The following is a 21,800-nucleotide window of genomic DNA, read 5'->3' as shown; positions in this document are numbered from 1 at the left end:
CAAGGTTTGATTCCCAGCTTAGACATGAAATCCACTGGGTGAGCTTGGCCAAGTCACATGCTCTCAGCCTCAGGGGAAGGCAACAGCAAATCTCCTCCGAACAATTATTGCCAAGAAAATCTCACGAGAGATTTGCCTTAGGGTCGCCATAATTCAGAAACAACTTGAAGACCCACAGCAACAACAATACTAGCAAACGCCTCAAAGCAAGATGATTTAGAGTTCTGACCCCACCAGCTGGAAAATCTGCCCATTCCCGAGATAAGGGCTTGGGGAGACAATCATGTATAGAATAAAAAATGCAACCGACAGACAGACACTCTCCTAGGTTCTAAGGGTTGTATCCAGTGCAGGACATCTATTTGGTAACAGCAGAATCCAACTCAGCAACCTCAATATCCTAAAGGCACGAGATCCTACCTGGTCTTGGAAGCTAAGCAGGACTAGACCTGGTCAGGGCTTGGATGGGAGACTGCCACTGAATGCCAAGTTCTTTAGGCAATAGTTCAGAGGAAGGAACTGGTAAAACCACCTGAGATTCTTTGGCCAAGAAAACCTTATGAAACATATGGGGTCGCTATAAGTCGAAAGACAACTTGAAGGCACATGTATTACATGAAATTAGAATCCAGCATAGGTTTGTCTAATAGAGGGGGAACCCTCTACATTGTGGTCCACAATGATTTTTCCAGGATATTCACGGGATAAACTTCTGATCTCCTTCATATGATAAACTCCATAGAATCATAGATTTGGAAGAGACTTCAAGGGCCATCCCATCCAACATCCTTCTGCCATGAAGAAAGACACCATCAAAGCACTCTGGACAGATGGCAATCCAGCCTCTTTTTAAAAACCTCCAAAGGAGGAGACACCATCACCCTCCAAGGCATCCTTCACCATTCACTATGCTGGGAGTTGTAATTCAATAATATACGGAAGGTTACACAAAGAATGTATAATTGCATAACCAAAGCGTACGGTACTTCTTAAAAAAATACTGGTACTGATCTGCCTTCTAAACAACACTGTTGTTTATAGCATTACAAACCCAGTTGATCAAAATAATAAACCCTCAAAAACTGTAGCTAGATAAAGATTGACAAGCATACGACCCCCCAAAAAACCTGTCAAGCTTCTACAAAAAAAGATAAAGATTAAAAAAAAACCACGCCTGTTTCAGGGCCTTACCAGGATGGATTTGGAACGATGGTAAGGCTGAACAATAGGCAGTCCCAAAGGAGTCACCCACTCCACTGTCCGTCCAGATTTGGATATAAGCCGGGCACAATCTGTCAGCCAGCCCTGAAAGAGAGAACACAATGGATGAAGTATCGGGAAGGAGGAGATCAGGAGGGAAAGAAACCTAGACGGTGGAAAGAAGAAAGATGTGAAGGCCTGAAAAACTCAGAAAGAATACATTTCCCATTTTGTTTCCCTGAAAATTCAGACCGTAGAATGTTTCCTTGCTGAATGGCTAATTATATACTTAAAACAAAGTGTTTGTATGTCTGTGCTGTTGTTGTGTGTGCCTTGAAGTCATTTTGGACTTATGGCAACCCTGAAGCAAACCTAGCATGGGGCTTTCTGGGGCTGAGAGTGTGCGACTCCCCCAAAGTCACTCAGTGGCTTTCCACAGCTAAGTGGGAAATCAAACCCTGGCTTCCAGCGTCATAGTGCAACACTCAGATCACTACACTGCAATAGCAATAGCAGCTTCATTTATATGCCGCTTCATTCCACACTAAGCAGTCTCTAAGCAGTTTACAACTGTAAGCTAACTGCCTCCAACAAGCTGGGTACTGATTTTAGCAACTTCGGAAGGATGCCAGGCTGAGTCGACCCTGAGCCCCTGGCTGGGATTGAACTCACAACCTTGTGGTTTGTGAGTGAGTGGCTGCAGAGTTGGCATTTAACCACTGCGCCTCCATTGGCTCTTCATTCCTGCAAATGTATTTCTGAAAACTATGGAACAGGAAAACAATTATCTAAGATTATGTATAGTATCTGACCATTGCAATTCCTGCTCTTGAGGGTTTTTTATGGGAATCAGTATTTTAGGTCTGTTTGATGGAAGACTGAGGGGAGGCAAAATATTTGTGTTTTGCAAAAACTGATGGCTTCTTCTATTTGTATCGGGGGGGGGTTTGCCTGCTCCGTATAAACTTATTGTGCTTATTGTTTTATTAAAAAGCAAACAAGGGTTTACCTGGATTTCTCGTGTTCCTGAGAACATCTCCTTCAGGCTGTTGAAGACCTGCTGGACCAGATAGTGAGATGCTTCCCAAACATACTCCTGGAGAAACAGAAAGATAAATGCAACCAAATGAAAAAAACAGGAGGCATCTCAAGCTTATTGTGGCTCGAGGGCTCTCTGACAGAGAAAGCTAAATGTCTCACAAAACTACAGTCCCCAGAATTCCCTAGCCTTGAGCCAGGACAGTTAAAGCTGTCTCAGAGTGGATTATTTCTGCAGTGTGTTTTGGACCAAGCATAAAATGAGAGGAGGTGACCCATGGATACTGCCTTGAGCGCTGCGGAGGAAAAGGCAGAGTAGACATTATTAATTTTGCTGTATGCCTTAGAGTCGTTTCAAACTGACTTATCATGGAGTTTTCTGGGGCTATCAATGTGTGTCTCCCCCAAGGCCAACCAGTGGGATTCCATGGCTTAGCAGGGAATCGAACCTTGGCTTTCAGGGTTATAGTTCAAAATTCAAACCACCATATCACACTGGCTCTCAATATAAATATTACTATTAATATTGTTCTTATTAGTGTTCATTAAGAAACACTAGTATTACTAATACTAATAATGCTAATACCAAGGCTGCTGCTAATGTTGTGTGTCTTCTAGTCAATACTGGCTTTTGGAGACCTTAAAGTAAGCCTATCATAGGGTTTTCTTAGCAAGATTTCTTCTGAGGAGGTTTGCCATTTGCCTCTCTGAAGCTGAGACAGTGTGACTTGTCCAAGATCACCGTGCACTTCCATGGCCAAGCAGGGATCTGCACACTTGTCTAACGTGGCAACCACTACACCATACAGTCTCTCAAAGGGATTTTTCAGCCTGACTTCAGAGGAGGTTTGCCACTATCTTCCTCTGAGGCTGAAAGAGTATGACTTGCTCAGGTTTCCCCAGTGGGTTTCCATAACCGACTAGGGGCTTTGAACTCTTGCCCCTAACCCAGCACTCAAATCACTAAACCACACTGGCTCTCTTGAGATTTTAATCCAGGCTTTAAAAGAGTTTTCCAAGCAGGCTCAGCACCCTGGAAAGTTCCTTTAAATCTAATAAACATTTGAAACAGATTCACTGCTCCCCACTGACACTATTAAATGCTGTCTTTCTAATGTCAAGACCCCTATTATTAATAATACAACCTGAGGGAAATCGTCAATCTCCTTGAGGCGTTTCTCGATCTGGAGGCGTCCTCCGTAGCGCGTCACCCCATACACCACCGTCATCACTGTCTGCTTCACCACTTTGCGGCCGATGAAGCCATCTAGGACCTGAGCGATTTTGACACCATCTTCAGCATCCCTTTTTCGGAACACCTCTACCTGTAACAGGACGAAAGATAAATACAGGGGTGGGAAACCTCAAGTCCAGAGGTAAAATCCAGTCACCCTGAAGTAAGGCAAATCTGGACTTCAGTTTCTCCAGATAACCATTTCCCCTTCCCCATTACACAATCGTTGTGTGGTTTCCCAGTTCTGTATACATTCCCCCCACTTTTCCAATCCTAAAAGGTTAAAATGATTTCACTGAGGTTTAGTTATTGGCAGTACAAGCTTTGCAGTTAAAGTAAGCTGGCATTTTAGCTTGAGCAAATCCTTTGCTCAGATCCCTTCTCCCTTAGGTCCCAAGGAAATGTGGTCTTTGAGTATTTTCTGAAAGTCAGTTTTTGGGTCCTAAAGGTAAAAGGCTTATATGAGCCTACTGAAGCCACATGATCTGTGAAGGACAGCTTATCTTTCACATATCACAGACACATGAGGTGCCACCAGATTAACTGGATTTGGCTACAGGGAACACACAACTTCCTTGTTGCAATAGCTCCACTGGCTGCTGGTCCATTTACAGCTTGGGTCTAGATTATTTGAAGGACCTTATCTCCCTTTGAGAGCCCATTAGAGCTCTGAGATCATCTAGGGAGGCCTTTCTCTCCCACCACCCTCACCATGATTTGCCCACCCTTCTTTTAACTCAGGATGGTGACGAATTGAACCTGGGACTTTCTGCAACAAGGAGTGTTGGGAGGTGTGAACTGGGTCATGTTGGGAAAAATCTCAAAAACAATAAAATAATTTTTTGTCTCCAGTGACCAGAGGCCCCAATGGCTTTAAAAACCTCAATGCCAGCCCTTGATCTTTCAAGCCTACCTGCTGAGCTACCACAGTATAGACATCCTGAGGCACATCGCATGGCGCAAGGTTTACTGAAGCAGCGCCAACTACATCACGGCCAAGTGCAGCGTAATGCTGTAGTCCATTGCAAGAACCATCCTGGGAAGAAGGTTGGGGGAAAATATCAGAAGAATTGGTAAATACTAGTAATTAAAATGAAAAGCCTTACTGTTGTAAAAAGACATAGGCCCCATACAGACAGGCCAAAATGAAGCTGCATACTTTGGAAGTATGCTGTTTAAATGATGCATGCGTCCCAAGAGTCTGGAAGCCATGCCAAAGCTATGTTCCAGTCCTAAGGACTGGAGTGTGGCTTTTGTGTGGCTGCTGGAATCTTAGGACGCATGCATCATTTAAACAGCGTATCTCCAAAGTGACCCAAAGCAGCTTTATTTTGGCCTATTTGTATGGAGCCATAAATAACCTGAGAGAAAAATGTAGCCCTCCAGAAGTTCTTTCACTACAACTTCCACTACAACTTCTTTGGAGATTTTAAAATAGAAACTGGATGGTCATCTGTCAGGGATGCTTTGTGTCTTCCTGCATGTTACAATGTGGTTGGACTGCATGGTCCTTGGGCTATCTTCCAATTCTATGATTCTATGAACTTCCATCATCTCCTACCTATTCAAGGTGAAGAATTGCAGGAGCTGGACTTTGGAAACCTCTGGAGCACCCAAAGCTTCCCACTCTTGATTTATATACTCCAAAGTTGGAAACAGAAACAACTGCATATTCTGATTTGGCAGGTTCAGACCTGTTTACTCCTATGCATACTATGTATACCTACTATACACCTACTATATACCCTAATCTGATCTTGGAAGCTAAGCAGGGCCAGCCTGCTTAGTACTTGGATGGGAGACTGCCAACAAATACCAGGTGCTGTAGGCTACATTTCAGAGGAAGGAGCAAGCCAAACCACCTCTGAGGATTAATGGGGTGACCGTAAGTCAACAAGAGACCTAAATGTACATACACACAAACAAAATATAAACTGTGACTTTGGTGACTAGAAATATTCTTAACGTTCCTTGTATTTAAGTAACAATTTTATCTGCCTTTCCCCCTTCTCCATTTCTCTTCTGAGAGCAACCTCACCCTTCCCACCAAGCTGCCATGTTCCATGATGCCCACATGGTCTGAGATCCCCTCAGCCATTTGCCTCAGGTACCTCACCTCCCCACCCTGTTTGTCTCTCTTCTTCCTGTTGTCTCTTTCTCTTCCTCTGAGCTCTTGAATGAAACAGCTATGATTATATCCAATCCCACCCCACAATGAGGTTTCCTCTTCCTTCTTTTAATTTTTTGTAAAAAGCAGGATGTAAAAGCCACTACCCTTCTGTATTCCGTTCATTGTGTGCCTTCAAGTCCCAAGGTGAGCCTATCATGGGGTTTTCTTGGCCACATTTGTTCAGAGGTTTGCCATTGCCATCCTCTGAGGCTGAGAGTGTGTGACTTGCCCAAGGTCATCCAGCAGGTTTCATGGTTAAATGGGAAATCAAACTCTGATCTCTGGAGTCACAGTCCGGCACTCAAACCACTACGAATTTTATATCCCTCAGACAGACTACCCTTTTGTATGGGAGGATCAATATCACCATCATTTTGGACCTTCTGAGAGATGGCTAAATGCCTTCTGCTGGATCAGATCAGATCAGAATCCTCTCAGAGTTCATGTACCTGATGAACAGGGAAATGAGAGATGTATGTAGCAGGGTCTGGAGATCTCACAGCTCTGGCAATCTCCATGCAGCAGGCTAAAGCTTGCCATGGTTCATCAGTATTCATCCACCACTTCTTGCCCTGGAGGGAAAGGAGAGAGTAGAATTAAAAGATTCATGGCAAAGATACAGAACAACAGAATTGGAGGAGCAAAACAAGATGCTGGGAAGAAACCACTCCAAACACCACAATGGGGAGAGAATATGTTCAGTAGCCAAGGAATGCTAATGCTTTGCTAAGGAAGGTGAAAATGGAAAACTAGAGGGTGGAAGATGGAATGGAGTATGCTGGAAGATACTATGACCAGACAGACAGCCCTCTGAAAAGGACTTCATACTGCAACACTCTGTTGAAAGAGAGTTCTCATTACAATTTGATATTTTTTGTTGTCCTGTGCTGATTTTATAGCACTTGGTGTTAGGATGTGAATTTTGCCATGGTGGCCATTTGATCACAGGGTAGGCTAGAAATGTAATATGCCCAAGCGCACACACAGCAGAACATAAGGATTCTATGGCAAAATAAAGTGGGATTTGAACCCAAGTCCCAATCCAAGATCTATTTCAGGGGACTTGGATTGAAATCCCACTTTTTTTGCCATAGAATCCTTATGTGCTGCTGTGTGCGCGCTTGGTGATATCCAGATTTCTTTTGGTCTATAACACACATCAATACTACACAACACAGTAAACAGTGAGGAATTATGGAAGCTGCATCCTAAAAGATCTGGATGACCACAGATTTGCAGTCCAATGTATTCCTTGAATCTACCCAAGGTAAGTTTGATGATGTAAAAGGTCACACATATACAAACACACACACTTCAATTTACCCACCGTCAGTGGATGGTCTGCTGAATCCAAGATGTCCGCCATGATCTCATTGGCATAGGCTAGCCTCTCCTTCAGGGAGTTCCTCTTCTTCAGTCCAGTGAGGTTGATAAGGTGGATCTTCAGCCAATCCAGGCCATGGAGGCCAAGTGGCTTCCCCTCCGCAAAAAGAAGGATGGCCCGTGTGAGATCACTTCCCAGGTGATTGAAGTGAGGCGGACAAGGGTATGTCCGTCCACGGAAGTCCATGTTGTGAGGGAACCAGAAGACCTGGTCTTTCATGTGCTTAGCGATGGAGAGTTTGTAGAGGGCATCCATCCGCAGGCTGTACATTTCTACTGCCTTCTTGCGGCACCGGGCCACCTCTCGCTTGAAAGCTGCCTTGGTCAAGGGACCTCCAGATCCAGGGAAGTGACTGGCAGGCTGGGGAGCTTCTGATGGTGGTGGTGGGATGTCTAGTTTCTCATTGCCCTTCTCATTGAAGATGGAGATGACAACATCCAAGATGGCTTCATTGACCTTCCAGGGACAGTTGCCCAATTGATTGAGGGCGTCCATGACAGGGTGGAGATTGCCAGGGGGGCATCGGTTCAGCAGAAGCTGGTGCTGGATGGCCCCCTCCATGTACCGCATCAGCTTGGTTGGGGTGAAGATGTAGGCACCAAAGTGGGGGGAGACCCACGGCACTGGCGGACACAACATGGGGATGACAAAGGAGTCAAAGGTGAGGGTGGTCTCAGCAGCCTCCAGGAGAAGACGAGTGAGGATGGGATGAGGTCTAATGAACCCAATCTGCAGAAGACAGGAGGGAAACAAAATGGGAAATATTTAACATGGAACATTCTATTTTATCCAATCTACCTAGGGGTATTTGACATCAAATGTTCTATCCATCTATGAAGTACCAAGACTTCCTCTGTGAGGTCAATATACAGAGGATGGACATGGGAGGACCTTCTGAGTCTGCAAGACCAAGCAAGGCTATTGATGACAGGGCGACTTGGAGTATTCTCATTCACAGGGTTGCCATAAAGTCAATGTTGACCTAATGACAGTTAACAATAACAACCCAGCTACAGCTGTTGTTGCTGTCTGCTTTAAGGCTAACTTCTCATGGGGTTTTCTTAGCAAGATTTGTTCAGAGAAGGTTTGCCATTGCTTTCCCCTGAGGCTGAGTGAGTGTGACCTGTGCACTCTCCAGAATCATAATCCAGCACTCAAACCACTGTGCCACTCTGGCTCTTCCCAGCTACAGCAGTCAAGTTGAACTGAAGGGGATTTGCTTGTCTGCCCTTACATATGTTCCACTGTGTTCAGTGAGTCTGCTGAAGTTTCAACTTACATTGGCTGATAGGAAAAGAATCAACTCATTTGAAATGTGGTGCTGAAGGAGAGTTCTAAGGATACTATGGTCTGACAAAAAGGGCATAGATGTGGGTCTGAGAGCAAATCGAGCCTGAATTCTTAGTAGAAACTAAAATGACACTTGATGCTATCAAACTTTAGACAATTTAAAATATGACGTAACTCATTAGAAATTATTACTGTGTTTGTAGAAGGCAATAGAAAAGACCACACTACATTTGGATTGATTCAGTCAAGGAAGCCATGGCTGGCTTGAGTTTGCAAGACTTGAACAGGCCAGTGGATGACTGGGACTCTAAAAGGTTTGTCATTCATAGGTTTGCCCTAAATCAGAGTCGTCTTGAAGGCAATTAACAACAAAGACTTCAGCTTTGGATAGCTCCTTCAGAATAAGACCAGGAGTGGATTCTCTCTCTCGCACGAACACACAACATCTTGTCTAATTCCATATTTTCTCACCTGGCGGCCACTGCGGAAAGAATACACATGATACAGGACTGGGATGAGTTTCTGCTCCAGTCCTGGGGTCAAGAGGTTGCTCTCCATTTTCAAAACCTGAACCAGAAGTTCCACCAGGTGGAGGCCAAGTTGCACCAGCAGCGAGTTAGGCCAAGCACACTCCTTGCTCACCAGGGATGGGGCACATCCAGCTTCAAATGCCAACTTCTCCCAATATTCTCGTGGCAGAAGATGATCCGGCTGCGGAGAGGATTGAAAAGGTTAAAAAACATTCCTCCTCAGCAAATCTTGGAAATAACTCCTTTTCTTAAACATTGCAATTTCAATTTCTTCCAAGTTTTCAGCAACAATTTTCAACATCATTAATTCCATCATTAGACAGCAACGATGTTAACAGGTTGAACGGCAATTAATGTGGCCCATTATTTCAATTTATTATGGGAGGGTAATTTTAGAATGGCTGTTACTATTCTGAGCCCGCTTTAATCATCTTAATTGATGTGCATATTTTAAAGAGGAGGTGTTCGGAAAAGGAAAAGAGGAAGACACTGCAGGTGGGTTGCATCAATCAGGAGAGCTTTCAGTTTGCTGCCTTGAGCCTGGCAAGACTTGAGCATGGCTATTAATAACAAGGGCCAGAATTGTGTATGGTCTTTATGCATAGGTAAGCACTGTTATGGTGCTACACGCTGAATTTCCCAGTCCTTACTAACCTGGCAGCAGCTGCTGTAACCAGTGGAGGGTCCATTCCCCTGTTGCTTGGGAAGGAGCCTGCAGCCATTTTCACCCCCTCCTGTGAGCAATCTTGGTTGTAACAGACAGAAACAGGGCTCCTTTCACAATTCACCCTTGCGCTGTAGATGGCTCATGCCAGGGTGAGGTGGGAACTCAAACAGACTCACACGATCACAGCGGCTCCTTCCTGGTAAGTGGAGACTGGGAGACCTTCATGGTGACTATGTAATTCCTAAACCAGGGGCTACCTAGGGACTGTGAACATATGAGTGCCTAACTCCAGGTTACACATCTGTAACTGTGATACTGGATTCTGTACGTCTCTCTCATTCATGCGTGTCACACACTGAAGCCAACATGATGGCACATAACAAAAGCAAGAAACGTGTGAGGAACACTTAAGATTCCTGGGGCAGTTTAGTGGTCATCCAGGCAAAGACTAACCAGGTCCACTACTCCTTAATTTCCGTCTTCAGATGAGGCTGGTGACATAGAAAGCCAGCCTTATACTGATTCGGATTAATGGGCAATCTAGCCCAATATCATCAACACTGACTGGCAACAGTAGCAACTAGGACTTCAGACAAGATTCTTTCCTAGCTCTATTAATTCTCGCTGGGGCTTTTCCCATCCAGATACTAACTGAGCCTGACCCTGCTTAAGTTCAGAAGGCAGACAAAATTGGGTATTCGGAATGGCAGGCATGTTATTATCATTTAAGCCAATGAATTCATTTTATAATGTTTCCCTAAACTAATGGTTCCCAAACTTTGGTCCTGCAGGAGACTTCACCTCCCAGAAGCCCCAGACAGTTTGGTCAACAGGAATTCTGCGAGCTGAAGTCCAAAACATCAGTGGGAACCACTGCACTAAACCAATTCATGTTTCATCCATTGCAGTAAACCAATTCAAATCAGCTTCCATAACTTTAATGAATTGGCTTTAACACCTCTGTTGTTAAGAGATCAAAACACTGCTACTGTAATTCGGCAACAGGGTAGGTTCAATGACAGAGGTGAATGAGGCAAATTCCTAAGGAGTCAAAAATTGAGGGGCTCCTGGCTCCAAGTTGTGACTGTTTTACAAAGTCGCACAACTGGAAGAAGGATGGGGGAGACTGTCTGGAATTTAAAACAAAGCCCATCAGTTCTGGGCACACTGGAGACAGTGTGTATAGTGGTGAACTGTGACTAGGAAGATCTAGTTTCAAGGCCTCAAGTGAGCCATGTAGATCACCAAGTAACCTTGGCCTAGACACACATTCATTCCCTCAGCATGGCCTACCCTCCAGAAACTTTGCTGTGAGGATAAAACTATAGAGAAACAGAACTCTGGGAACCACTCTGAGCTCACTGCTTCCTGATAAATGCCAAGAAAGTTTCTGCTTGAAACCCTAAAACTTCAAGGCTAATTTAAAGGTTAATCCCAAATCCACTGGGATTTGGAACCCTCCAAGATGGAGACAGGAATTCAAAATGGAACCTTGTACAAGTCAGTCGGCCTGAAGAGCTAGAATTGTGTGTGGCAATGCAAACAAACAATCTCCCCTCTCACTGCCCCCAATACCACAATGCGTACAATGAAAATTCAAAACACAAATACCATGTTCTCCCTTTCTAAGAATTGATCTGGGGATAGTGGGATTATACTTTACCGATACAGTTTACTGAGTAAGCTTGAAAACAGACATAGAAACAACAGACACACAGAGAGAAAGCAGACAAACCTGCCTTAACCATTTAGCCCCAGCATGTTAGAATAGCAGAGATCTGTATGTTTGGTCAACAAAATGGAAATCATAAAAAGTGGAAGCATCTAGTGAAAGGAAAAATCATCCAGGGATGCATTTTGGAAGAAGTCTTCAAGTGGTCCCTATTTCAAATATCTTTCTCTTCTCATACAAGGCTTACTTGATCTAGTTGTTTCATTTCACAGGGGCATATTGTTAAGTTTTGAATAAAAAGTATGCTGAAACTTGCTGCTTTTCTGTTGTATAGGAACTTATCCTTCTTCTTTCCATGCTACTTCTGCCTTTGGTACCAACATTTCTCTCAAAGAAGTCATCCCCAGAAACACATCAAGTGCTTAACTGAGATCTATCTGTAATTACCTGAGTGTCCTTAGCAAGGAGTTGGACATAACTCTCATAGATGTCCTTGATCTTCTCCACCAAATGACTCCTGGATTTTTTCTGGATGATGTACTTATTGTAAACCTTGGTGCCCAGTTCCCGTGCCAAGATCAGGAGAGACTCCCCTTGAGGAGGGAGGGCAGAGAGGCTCTGAAAAAAAAATAATGACGGAAGGAAACGGAATCGTAAGAAAGCAGGATACCAATGGCTGAGGTTTTTACTTTTTAACATGAAGAGGGCAAAATGAAGAAACTAGCTCCCACTTTTACCCAAAGCCAAGAGGCTGATACACATAAGGAGGATCTAGACTTTCCCACGATTGAGATTAAAGCTGAAAAGCCAGGACACTAAAAGCGATTCAGACCAGCTGTCTTAGGGTTCAATGTCATATTGGTGATGGAACAAGCATGTTTTCTGTTGCTTCAGAGAATAGGGTTGCAACCGCAGTGTAGAAATAATCCAGTTTGGCCCCACTTTAACTGCCACACTTTACAGAATTATGGGAATTACAATTTGTTGGGGCACCTGAGCTCTCTGACAGAGAAAGGTAAACATCTCAACAAAACTAAAATTACCAGAATTCCATAGCTTTCAGCCATGGCAGTTAAAGTGGTGTCAAACTGCATTATTTCTGCAGTGTGGATCCAGCCTAGGACAGAGTAAACATTAGGAAGAACTTCCTGATAGTCAGAGCTGTTCAACAGTGGAAGACACTGCCTTGGAGAGGGGTGAAGTCTCCTTCTTTGGGGGTTTCCAAATAGAGGTTGGATGGCCTTCTGCCACAGGGAGTAAGTACTTCAATGGTGTATTGCTGGATGGCAGAATGGGGTAGTTACATTGGATGGCCTTTTGGGGGGGTCTCTTCTAACTCCAAGTAGAAGTACACATTTCATTTCAGAAAATACTAGGTGAATTTAAACTGTCCTGGGAAGCAGGACAAAAATCCACAGTAGAGCCAGGAGCTCCTGGGAAACACTTCAAGATGAAGAAAACACCATGTGGATATCTGAAATAAAATTAATTTGTATGGGAACAACATCTGGGACTTTCAGAGACTTTTTTCTCACCTGGAGGGGCTCAAGGACCTTTTTGAAACTCCTGTTTACTCTCTTACATGGAGTGGAAGGACAACTCGTGTGTCTTACCCGCATCAAGATGTCAACGTATTCCTCGTCTTTCAGCACACAAAGGAAGGGGTAGAGGTTCAGCTGCCCTGTTTTCTTCAGGTCCAAGTGGAGTTTGGACTCTCGCAGGCTCTGGAGGAGAGATGCCCTCCAACGTGAACGAAGTGTGACCAGTAGCGCCCGCTGTGAGAAGACAAAGGAAGGGGGGGAAAGAGCATTCACCCATAAGTGCCAAATTAGCAACTGCATATTCTCAGGATGATTTCCCCTTGGGCAAGGGACCAGTATCCTGGAATTCTAAACTCAGTCAGTGTAATGGCTGTAGCCTACTGCCAGCAGGCAGGTGGGTTTTAGAATCCTTATGAACAACATGGCCACATGTTAGCAGCTGTCCAGTGACCAAAAAAGGGTTATTTTGGCCTGTTACAGACAGCCAAAATGAAGTTGCTTCGAGTCACAGTGGAGGTATGGTGTTTCAATGATGCATGCGTCCTAAGAGTCCAGAAGTCGCACCAAAGCCACGCTCCAGCCCTAAGGATTGAAGTGTGGCTTTGGTGTGGCTTCTGGACTCTTAGGACGCATGCATCATTGAAACACCATACCTCCACTGTGACTCGAAGCAGCTTTATTTTGGCTGTCTGTAACAGGCCTTTGTGTTCAGTAGACTCTACTGGGAGCCACTATGGCATAGTGGTTTGAGCGTTGAACTACAACTCAGGGTTCGATTCCTGTTCTGCCATGAAACTCACTGGGTGACCTAGGGTGAGCCTCAGGGGAAGGAAAAGACAAACCTCCTGTGAACAAATCTTGCCAAGAAAATCCCTTCGGGTCACCATAAGTCAGAAATGAGTTGAAGACACACAACACAACACACACACAGACTCTACTGGATAGTGTATGTTTTAACTTGGCAATTCAAGGATACAGAGATAGTGGGGAACAGAAGTAAACTTTCCTGTTAGCAACTTGCTTGTACTGTTTCCATAATTATTAGGACGGGATATAGATCTTGCGCTGCACAATATAATTTCTTTTGTTTGCTAGAACAGAATTCCAGTCCTCCTCCTCTAAATTTTCCTACTAAACACTGAAACCAAACACCCATGTTGGCCTCTCCCTCTTAGCCTTGCTTTGTTAGGGACTACTAGAGAAATCTAGTAGCTGTTAGCTTCTTCCTCTGTGTTTCCTCTCACCAGCCTCTGCCTCACTTCCTTAGGTAGAGGGCATGTGCCATTGTTTTTGTGTGCCTCCAAGTCGTTTCTGACTTATGGTGACTCTAAAGCAAACCTAATATGGGGTTTCCTTGACGAGATTTGGTCAGAGGAGGTTTGCATTGCCTTCCTCTGAGGCTGACAGCATGTGCCCTGCACGAGGACCTGAGGCTACATATAAATTAAGCCATGATTTCCCCCATCAAATTTTACCGCTTGGACAGTTCGCTCTGTCAGGGGCTTGTCCGCTTCCACCGAGTTGATGGTGACTGTGTCAGATGCCTCCATCACCAGCTGCTTCTGGAACTGCTTACGCAAGTATTTTGCTGTGAAATCCAATTTTGGGTAAGAGATGGGCTTCTCCTGGGGTGGAAACAAAGCCAGGAATAAGTGAGTCAGAGCAGCAACATATACCCAGATCAAAGTAGGTAGGCTGAATGGACAGAGCGAGAGGTGTATGCCACATTACCTCTTGTACTGGCACAGAGCACTAAAGAATTCAGTAATCAGGGTGCAACTGCAGAAATACCATCCTCTAGTACCATGTTATTACTTCTAGTACTATGTTTTCAATATCCCTTTAGTAGGTGCAAGAACCAGTTCATTTTTAAACATAGTCTTCTACAAACACACAGACATTTCAGTCTGTGATAGACCTGAGCCCAGTATCAAACATACACTCTAGTAGTCACCTTCTTGTAGAAGTCCCGGAGCAGGGAAACACTACAGATTTCAGGTTCTTGTTTAGGTGGCAGGAGCTGGAACTCTGGAATGACCTTCCGAATGGCCTTCACAGCCATCTCCACTTCATTTTCCTCATACACGGAGTCTCGGAAGAGGTCCTCCAGGTGGAATCCATCTTCTTTGAGCTGCTGGAGACATCTACATAGGTACAAGGAGATACAGAAGAGAGAGTTAATAGCTTTGTGGATTCTGATCATGGCCTCTAGGGAACTCGTACATAAAGCTGTGCTGTTTTTGATAATGGAGGTGATACAGATCCATGAGGAAGCTTCAAGGGGCTGCTACTGGCCCATTAACCACTGTTTGCCCAACCCTGCTCTAGTGTAACCCTTATATCATGCTGACTCACTTGGTTTCTCCCTTCCTTTGAACTTTGTTGTTACATGCCTTCAAGTCATTTCTGACTTATGACAATCCTATCATGGGGTGTTCTTGGCAAGACTTGTTCGCAGGAGGTATGCCACTGCCTTCCTCTGAGGCGGTAAGTGTGTGAGTGGAAACCCAGTGGTGAACCTGGATTTGAGCCCTGGTCTCCAAAGTCATAATCCAACACTAAAACCACTACATCATGTCTGCTCTCTTTGAACACCTTGACAATTATTTACACAAAACAGCTTATTACCTAGTGATGACACAAGGATCCACATTGGATTGTCCCATGCAGCCCAGTGCAGCAATGTAAGAGTCCTGGTTGGGTTTCAGTCCTGCCTCTTCCAACAAACGGAAAAGTGAGCCTACTTGAGCCAAGGCATTCTAGCAGAAGGGAGAAAAATGGCTTTGTGAACACAACTTTGGGTGGAGAAATTGGTTTACCATCCAAGATTTGGGAATAAGCAACCCAAAAAATCTTACACATATTAGTCAAGATCTTAATGGCAAAGTGTAGTGAAAAGGTTCTGTAGATGGAACTATGCTACATCTCAACTTTCAACACCTCATCTTTTAGCTGCTGAAGTGACTCCCCCTCCTCCCCATGGCAATTCAGTGGTACCTGGAGAAAAGGAGGGACTGGAGTAGTGTCTGGGTATGTTCTCATAGCCAGATGCAATTTGATGGCATAGAATCATAGAGTTGAAAAAGACCTCAAGGGCCATCCAGTCCAATCCCAGTCTGCCAAGCAGAAAGACACCTTCAAAGCACTGCCAACAGATGGCCATCCAGCCTCTCTTTAAAAACCTCCAAAGGAGACTCCACCACTCTCTGAGAAAGTATCATTGACTGTCGGACAGCTTTTGCCATTAGGAATTTCCTCCCAATGTTGAGGTGAAATATCAATTTATGGTTCAAAAATTAGACTTCTTCATCTTCAAATGTGATATTACTTTTTTAGGGCGTGCAAACATTAATCAAACATTTCCTAGGGATGTGGAACACAGAAAAGGTTGTAACAACTAAACGCTACCATCTCTCCAAAAAACCCTTCTCCATTACTTCTGTTGCAGTTGTTATGGCAAGTTTTAACCTTCCACAACTCATATTTGGCTAAAAATGGAAGGGGGAGTTGTAATCGAACACAACCTACTGAGCTGGATCAAGCTGGGTTCTGGTGTTGGATGGGGGAGACCTACATTCAAAACTCCTTTCTCAGCTGTGACTGTGTAACTCTTCAAAAAGCCATCATTTCTCAGCCAGGCCTATCCCACAGGGCTATTGAAAGGCTTGATGGCTGCCCAGCGGGGGACAGAAAGGCAAAATACAGTGGGACCTTGGAATCTGCTGGGGCTTGGTTTAGAAATTTATATTTTTTTGAATTATATTTTCAAGTCATGGGTGGTTGAATTCATGCCTAAAGAATCTGTGGATAAAGATGACCAACTGTACCTTCTTGGCAAATCCATGCATGACAATATTGTACATCCGGATATCTAGCAACTTTCTTCGGAAGTGGGAGCGGTGATAGAACATAAGACATTGCTGAGCTCTCTCAGGCTGGCGGAGGAAGAGACAAGTATCCAGATAAGACAAAATGCTGAGTTGGATGTTCCCATGTTGGTTCCCGTCCTCCCCTTCCAGAGGCAGGTTCTCCTTAGCATCTTCCCAAATCGGAATGCGCTTTTCCATCTCTTGGTTAACTTCAGAAGGGACTGGAGTTTCTGCAACGGAACATCCTTCAATCGTGATGACCTTCTTGCCACCACGGCGTCCTTTTGGGCTCTGAAGAGGTTGCGATTTCATTGTTCTTTCCTTACATCTCTCTTCTGCAGTTCTTTCCTTAATATTCTCAGCCTCTTGAGCAACTCTGCTCTGCTTGGGGATGGGTTTAGCCCCAGAGCCTGGAAAAACTCTCTCAAGTTTGGCCTCTAATCTCAGGAGGCGCTTGTGTTTGATCGACTTCTCCTTGTTCAGCTTTTCTATCCAGCGGCTGGGTTGGGAACTGGCTCTTTCATTGCTCTTCGTGGCAGGTTCATTCCGAGCTGGGCTTGGCACGGCCACTTTCCGGTGGGAGGCAGCTTGAAAGAAGCTGCCTTTCCCCGACCGAGAGAGAGAGACCTGCTCCGTCACTAGTTCTGAAACACTGTCTGTCTGCAGTTGCTTCACTCTCGCCTCCAGCACTGCATAAAAAGAAAAAAACATTTTAAAAATGATTGTGAAATATTGCAAGGATATTGCTGCTCATTATAAACCACTGCGTAAGCTAACCAAGTCAGAAACGACTTGAAGGCACACAACAACAAGCAACAACACCTCATTGATGCCTAGCTTCTTGGAAAGAATCTGAATCCCTGATGGTCCAAGCATTTCAGTCAGTAACACCTAGTATATTGTGAAAACAAGCTAATTAATAATACATCCTCTGAAAACATTTCCAAATGCACTGACAAAACATCTGAATTACTGTATATACTCATGTATGTCTAGAAATTTAAGCTAAAGTATTGACCCCAAAAACCTGAGTCGACTTATCCACAGATCAATTTAAGTATTGTATCTTAACTCTGGTGAAAGACAAGAGTATAATCTGTCCTGGAAGCACTAACCCCCTCTACTCTCTCATTCATCCAGCCTTAAAAGTAAGCATAAAGTGTTATGTCTGCTGGAATTTTGTAAGTTTTTGACATTGTTTTGTTTTGCTTCATCCTTTAGATCCTTTGTTTTGTGCCCCTTTTACCCTCGACCTATCCATGGGTCATAACAAAACCCATAATTTCGGCCCCAAAACTACATGAGATAGACCTATAATCGAGTATGTACAGTAAATCACCATTATATATAGGATTGCAAGGGAACAACTGCAAAAAGGAACCCCACTTGGAACAAGTCACAATGATACCTCATTACTGCCTAGATTCTTGAACAAAATCTGAAACACTGATGGTCCAAGTGTCCAGTCAGTATCACTGGGTAGACTGTGAAATGGAAATATGATTCCAAACAGACTGGCAAAACATCTGATTGAAATCACCAGAGACAGGATCACAAAGAGCACAGTTACAAAAAAGGAACATGGCTTAGAATGTGACACATTATCCGACAACTCCTCATGATTCTTGGAAGAAAAGCCATCATTTGACTTGATGCCAGAATGACACCAGCATTGGCGTGAACTGGGCCTACAACTGGTAATACCAAGTACCGTGAAACTGATAATAAAAATGTAATACTACCACATAGGTCCAAGCTATGGCCTGTTACAGACTGCCAAAATAAAGCTGCTTCGGGTCTCTTTGGAGGTATGCTGTTTAAATGATGCATGCATCCTAAGAATCTGGAAGCTGCACCAAAAGCTGCACTCCAGTGCTTAAGAATGGAGTGTGGCTTTGGCGCGACCTCCGGACTCTTAGGACCCATGCATCATTTAAATAGCATACCTCCAATGAGACCCGAAGCAGTTTTATTTGGGCAGTCTGTAACAGGCCTATCTGAGAGATCGTATCTCCCCAAATGAGCCCTGAGATCCTCAAGACAGGCCCTTTTCTCAGTCTCACCAACTTCACACATGTAACAGGGATGCAAAACAGAGCTGGAACTCCCTTATAGCCTCCGGTTTTCTGTGCTTCCATCTGTGGGGAAAGACTAATTTTTTGAATTTCAGCAGGCTTTCAAGAACTACTGGTTTAAATAAAAGTCTGGTACTGTCTATCTTTATCGAATACCTTAACAACAACACACACCATTTGGGACCTCTGGCACACCAAGCCAGTTTCTGGAACTATGTTTTAGATCTTGATTCTTCACCTCCTGGAGAACAGAGCTTCACCAACATCCTGAGTCATGATCCCTTCAATGGATCTGACCACATCTTGACAAAGTTTTCTCAGACAAGACCCAAAATCTGATATTTGTTGCTTGTTTTTTCTTCTTTGTTAAACTGTTTCTTCTTTAAATTGTTTCAAACACTTTATGACAGCTTGCCTATTTCAATGCCTTCATCGTTTACTTTAAAGTTACGCAAATCATCTGCCGTCATTACTTGTGTGTTCTTAACGTTCAGATGTGACCCTGCCTTTGCACTTGCTTAAGGATATAAATGTTTTAATAAAGAAATAAGAACTGTATTAACTTGCCTTCTGTTTTGGCTTTGGAAGAAAAAGGGAGATATTCATAATAATAGATCTCTCAGGGTGTCAACAATTCTTTTGGAATTGATGTCCTTCCCCAGCGCCATTCCCTTCTCCTTTTGTGTCATGTCTTTTCAAACTGTAAGCCTGAGGGCAGGGAACTGTCTAATACCAAATAAAACAGTCTAATTCCAAATAAATAAATATGTAATATAATATAATATAATATAATATAATGAAAAGCATTGACTTACCCTCCAGTAGTTCTGCCTGTTCCAACACCCATCTTTTCCTGGCTTCCTCTTTCACCTTGGCTGAGGAATAGTTCCTTAACCCAATCCATAGACCCTCTGGAAGGCAACAGAAACAAATAACATTTTAAAGTAGTTCTTTCCAAAGAAGGGGAAGACTGTCGAGAACAAATTCAGCTAAATCCCATGGTAGGTGCAGCACAGTAGGGGACCAGAAAGGGTTTCAATCCTCTCAAAGGGAACACAGAAAATGGCTTAAAACCACATCATCTTGCATGTCTCTCTTGCCCCGCATGGTCTACTGTGAATGGCAGAAGCTTTCCAGAGTCTCGGGCAGAGAAAGATTTTCCTGCTCTATTACCTGTACTTGATCCTTTCTTAAAACTGGAGATGCTAACAATTTGCTTTACTGCTGGGCTACAGTCTAAACACTTAAATAGATGTAGTTTCTCGTCCTTGGTTTCCAAATGCAGCAGTGATTTAAATTAAAAATTAAGATATTTACATATACCAGATCAGATCATTGGTCCAAATAGCTCAGGTTAGCCTATGCTGTCTCTCTCCAGGGTTTCAGAAAGAGGTCTTTTCCCAACTTGACCTGGAGGTGGAGGCACTGAACCCGCAACCTTCAGCAAAAAAGATGCTCTCCCACAAACCTATAGCCCCTTCCTTAATTTTAGCACAAGTCTGAAGAAAGAGATTTAGCTGGTCATCTATAGTGAGAGAGCATCTCCTCCAAGAGACCAGACTACAAAATGTTAACAAAATCCAGTTTTATGCTGAGGAAGACAAACATTAACAAAATAGCAAAACAGTAATAGCTAGAATGCCTAGAAGTAAAATAATAGTTAATGAGTTAGAGAGTAAAACTGTTTGCAGGATAGATAAACAGATGGGTCAGAGGTTTCCTCCTGAAATTCAGGGCCTCTCTATTGCTCTTAAGTGGTGCCTTAGTGTCTCCATCTACTCAAAATAAGGAATGCCAGGCTGGGACAATGTGAGACAGTGACTGAAAACAGTCCTGATAAGAGATGTCAATAAAGAGAACCACGAGGGCCAGGGAATGTATATGTTTTGCATCCAATGACCTGAAAAGGGGTGTAAGTATTTGTATCCTATGCATCCAATCAATGTACAGCTCGCAAGCTCCTTGGCTGAATTCCTATAAAAAGGTATATCACCTGTATACCTAGGCTTCAGACTTTGGGAAAATATTCCTCCGAAGCCAACCGGCTAATAAACTGCTGAACTTCCATTTACTTCTGGGTCCTCCTGGTTTTGTCTTCCTGGAATACCCTGCAATAATGGTACAAACTGGATTTGTGGTATGCAAGCATGTGCAAACAACCCCCTTTCCCTCAATCCTCTTCCAGGGAAGGTCTGGTTGGTGCTCTCCTTGCTCTCTTTCCGCCGGAAGGTGAAGGTATTTTTATGTAGGCAGGCCTTTGAATTTGAATGGGGGGGGTTTAAAGTGGTGTGCTCCCTGTATGTGTATCATTGATGTTGCATGCCTTCAAGTTGTTTCCAACTCATGCCAACCCGCGAGACCCAGAACTGAGTGTTTGACTAGGACTCTGGAGACCAGGGTTTGAATCTCAGCTTAGTCATGCAAACCCACAGCATGACTGTGGCCAAGTCACACACTCTCAGCCCCAGCAGCTGACGAGGCACCCTCCCTCCATCCCAACTGCCACTGCTGTGGACTCTGAGAGAAAGAAGAGCATAAAACACTCATGCAGAGAGAATGGGAGGATCACAGTGACTTATCAGGGGTCCAGGAGGAGGAAGAAGAAGCAGCAGCTGCTAGTGCTACTGCTACTTGGACCTCTGCCTTCCAAGTGCCTTCTAAGAAGCAGAGTCCTCCCTCCAGTCCATCTGGTGCCGAGGGATAGAGACGTATGTTAGACGCAATGTTTGAGCATCCTGCGAATGTAAAAGGGAGCATATGTGAGATGGAAAAGTTTCAATAGTCAATGTCTAGTTCCCCTGAAATATAGTGAGAAAAGGACCCAAAAGGTGAATGTAGAGCCCATACAGACAGGCCAAAATAAAGCTGCTTTGGGTCACTTTGGAGGTGTGCTGTTTAAATGATGCATGCGTTCTAATAGTCTGGAAGCTGCACCAAAGCCATGCTCCAGTCCTTAGGACTGCTTCAGGTCACTTTGGAGGCATGCTGTTTAAATGATGCATGCGTCCTAAGAGTCTGGAAGCCGCACCAAAGCCACACTCTAGTACTAAGGACTACTTTGGGTCACTTTGGAGGCATGCTGTTTAAATGATGCATGCGTCCTAAGAGTCTGGAAGCCGCACCAAAGCCA

The 21,800-nt window shown here is 44.0% G+C and overlaps 1 protein-coding gene across 2 annotated transcripts in view; it reads right to left on the bottom strand.

The window, feature by feature from the left end:
• POLRMT (RNA polymerase mitochondrial) overlaps window positions 1–21,800 on the bottom strand; it is a 40,008-nt gene that overhangs the window by 17,031 nt on the left and 1,177 nt on the right. For both annotated transcript variants that reach the window (XM_042479654.1, XM_042479655.1), the window contains exons 2-15: window positions 19,486–19,581; window positions 16,554–17,284; window positions 15,355–15,485; window positions 14,681–14,870; window positions 14,202–14,351; window positions 12,799–12,960; window positions 11,633–11,803; window positions 8,788–9,027; window positions 6,970–7,755; window positions 6,092–6,214; window positions 4,386–4,508; window positions 3,384–3,563; window positions 2,210–2,296; window positions 1,192–1,305 (exon numbers count right to left, since the gene is read on the bottom strand). In XM_042479654.1, coding sequence (XP_042335588.1) covers window positions 1,192–1,305; window positions 2,210–2,296; window positions 3,384–3,563; window positions 4,386–4,508; window positions 6,092–6,214; window positions 6,970–7,755; window positions 8,788–9,027; window positions 11,633–11,803; window positions 12,799–12,960; window positions 14,202–14,351; window positions 14,681–14,870; window positions 15,355–15,485; window positions 16,554–17,284; window positions 19,486–19,581 — 3,284 coding nt within the window. The remainder of the gene's footprint in view (window positions 1–1,191; window positions 1,306–2,209; window positions 2,297–3,383; window positions 3,564–4,385; window positions 4,509–6,091; window positions 6,215–6,969; window positions 7,756–8,787; window positions 9,028–11,632; window positions 11,804–12,798; window positions 12,961–14,201; window positions 14,352–14,680; window positions 14,871–15,354; window positions 15,486–16,553; window positions 17,285–19,485; window positions 19,582–21,800) is intronic.

The sequence above is a fragment of the Sceloporus undulatus genome, chromosome 7 (assembly GCF_019175285.1).
Source record: "Sceloporus undulatus isolate JIND9_A2432 ecotype Alabama chromosome 7, SceUnd_v1.1, whole genome shotgun sequence".
Classification (NCBI taxonomy): Eukaryota; Metazoa; Chordata; class Lepidosauria; order Squamata; family Phrynosomatidae; genus Sceloporus; species Sceloporus undulatus.
Note: the sequence above shows the minus strand (reverse complement) of the source record. Positions and strands in the feature narration are given on the sequence as shown.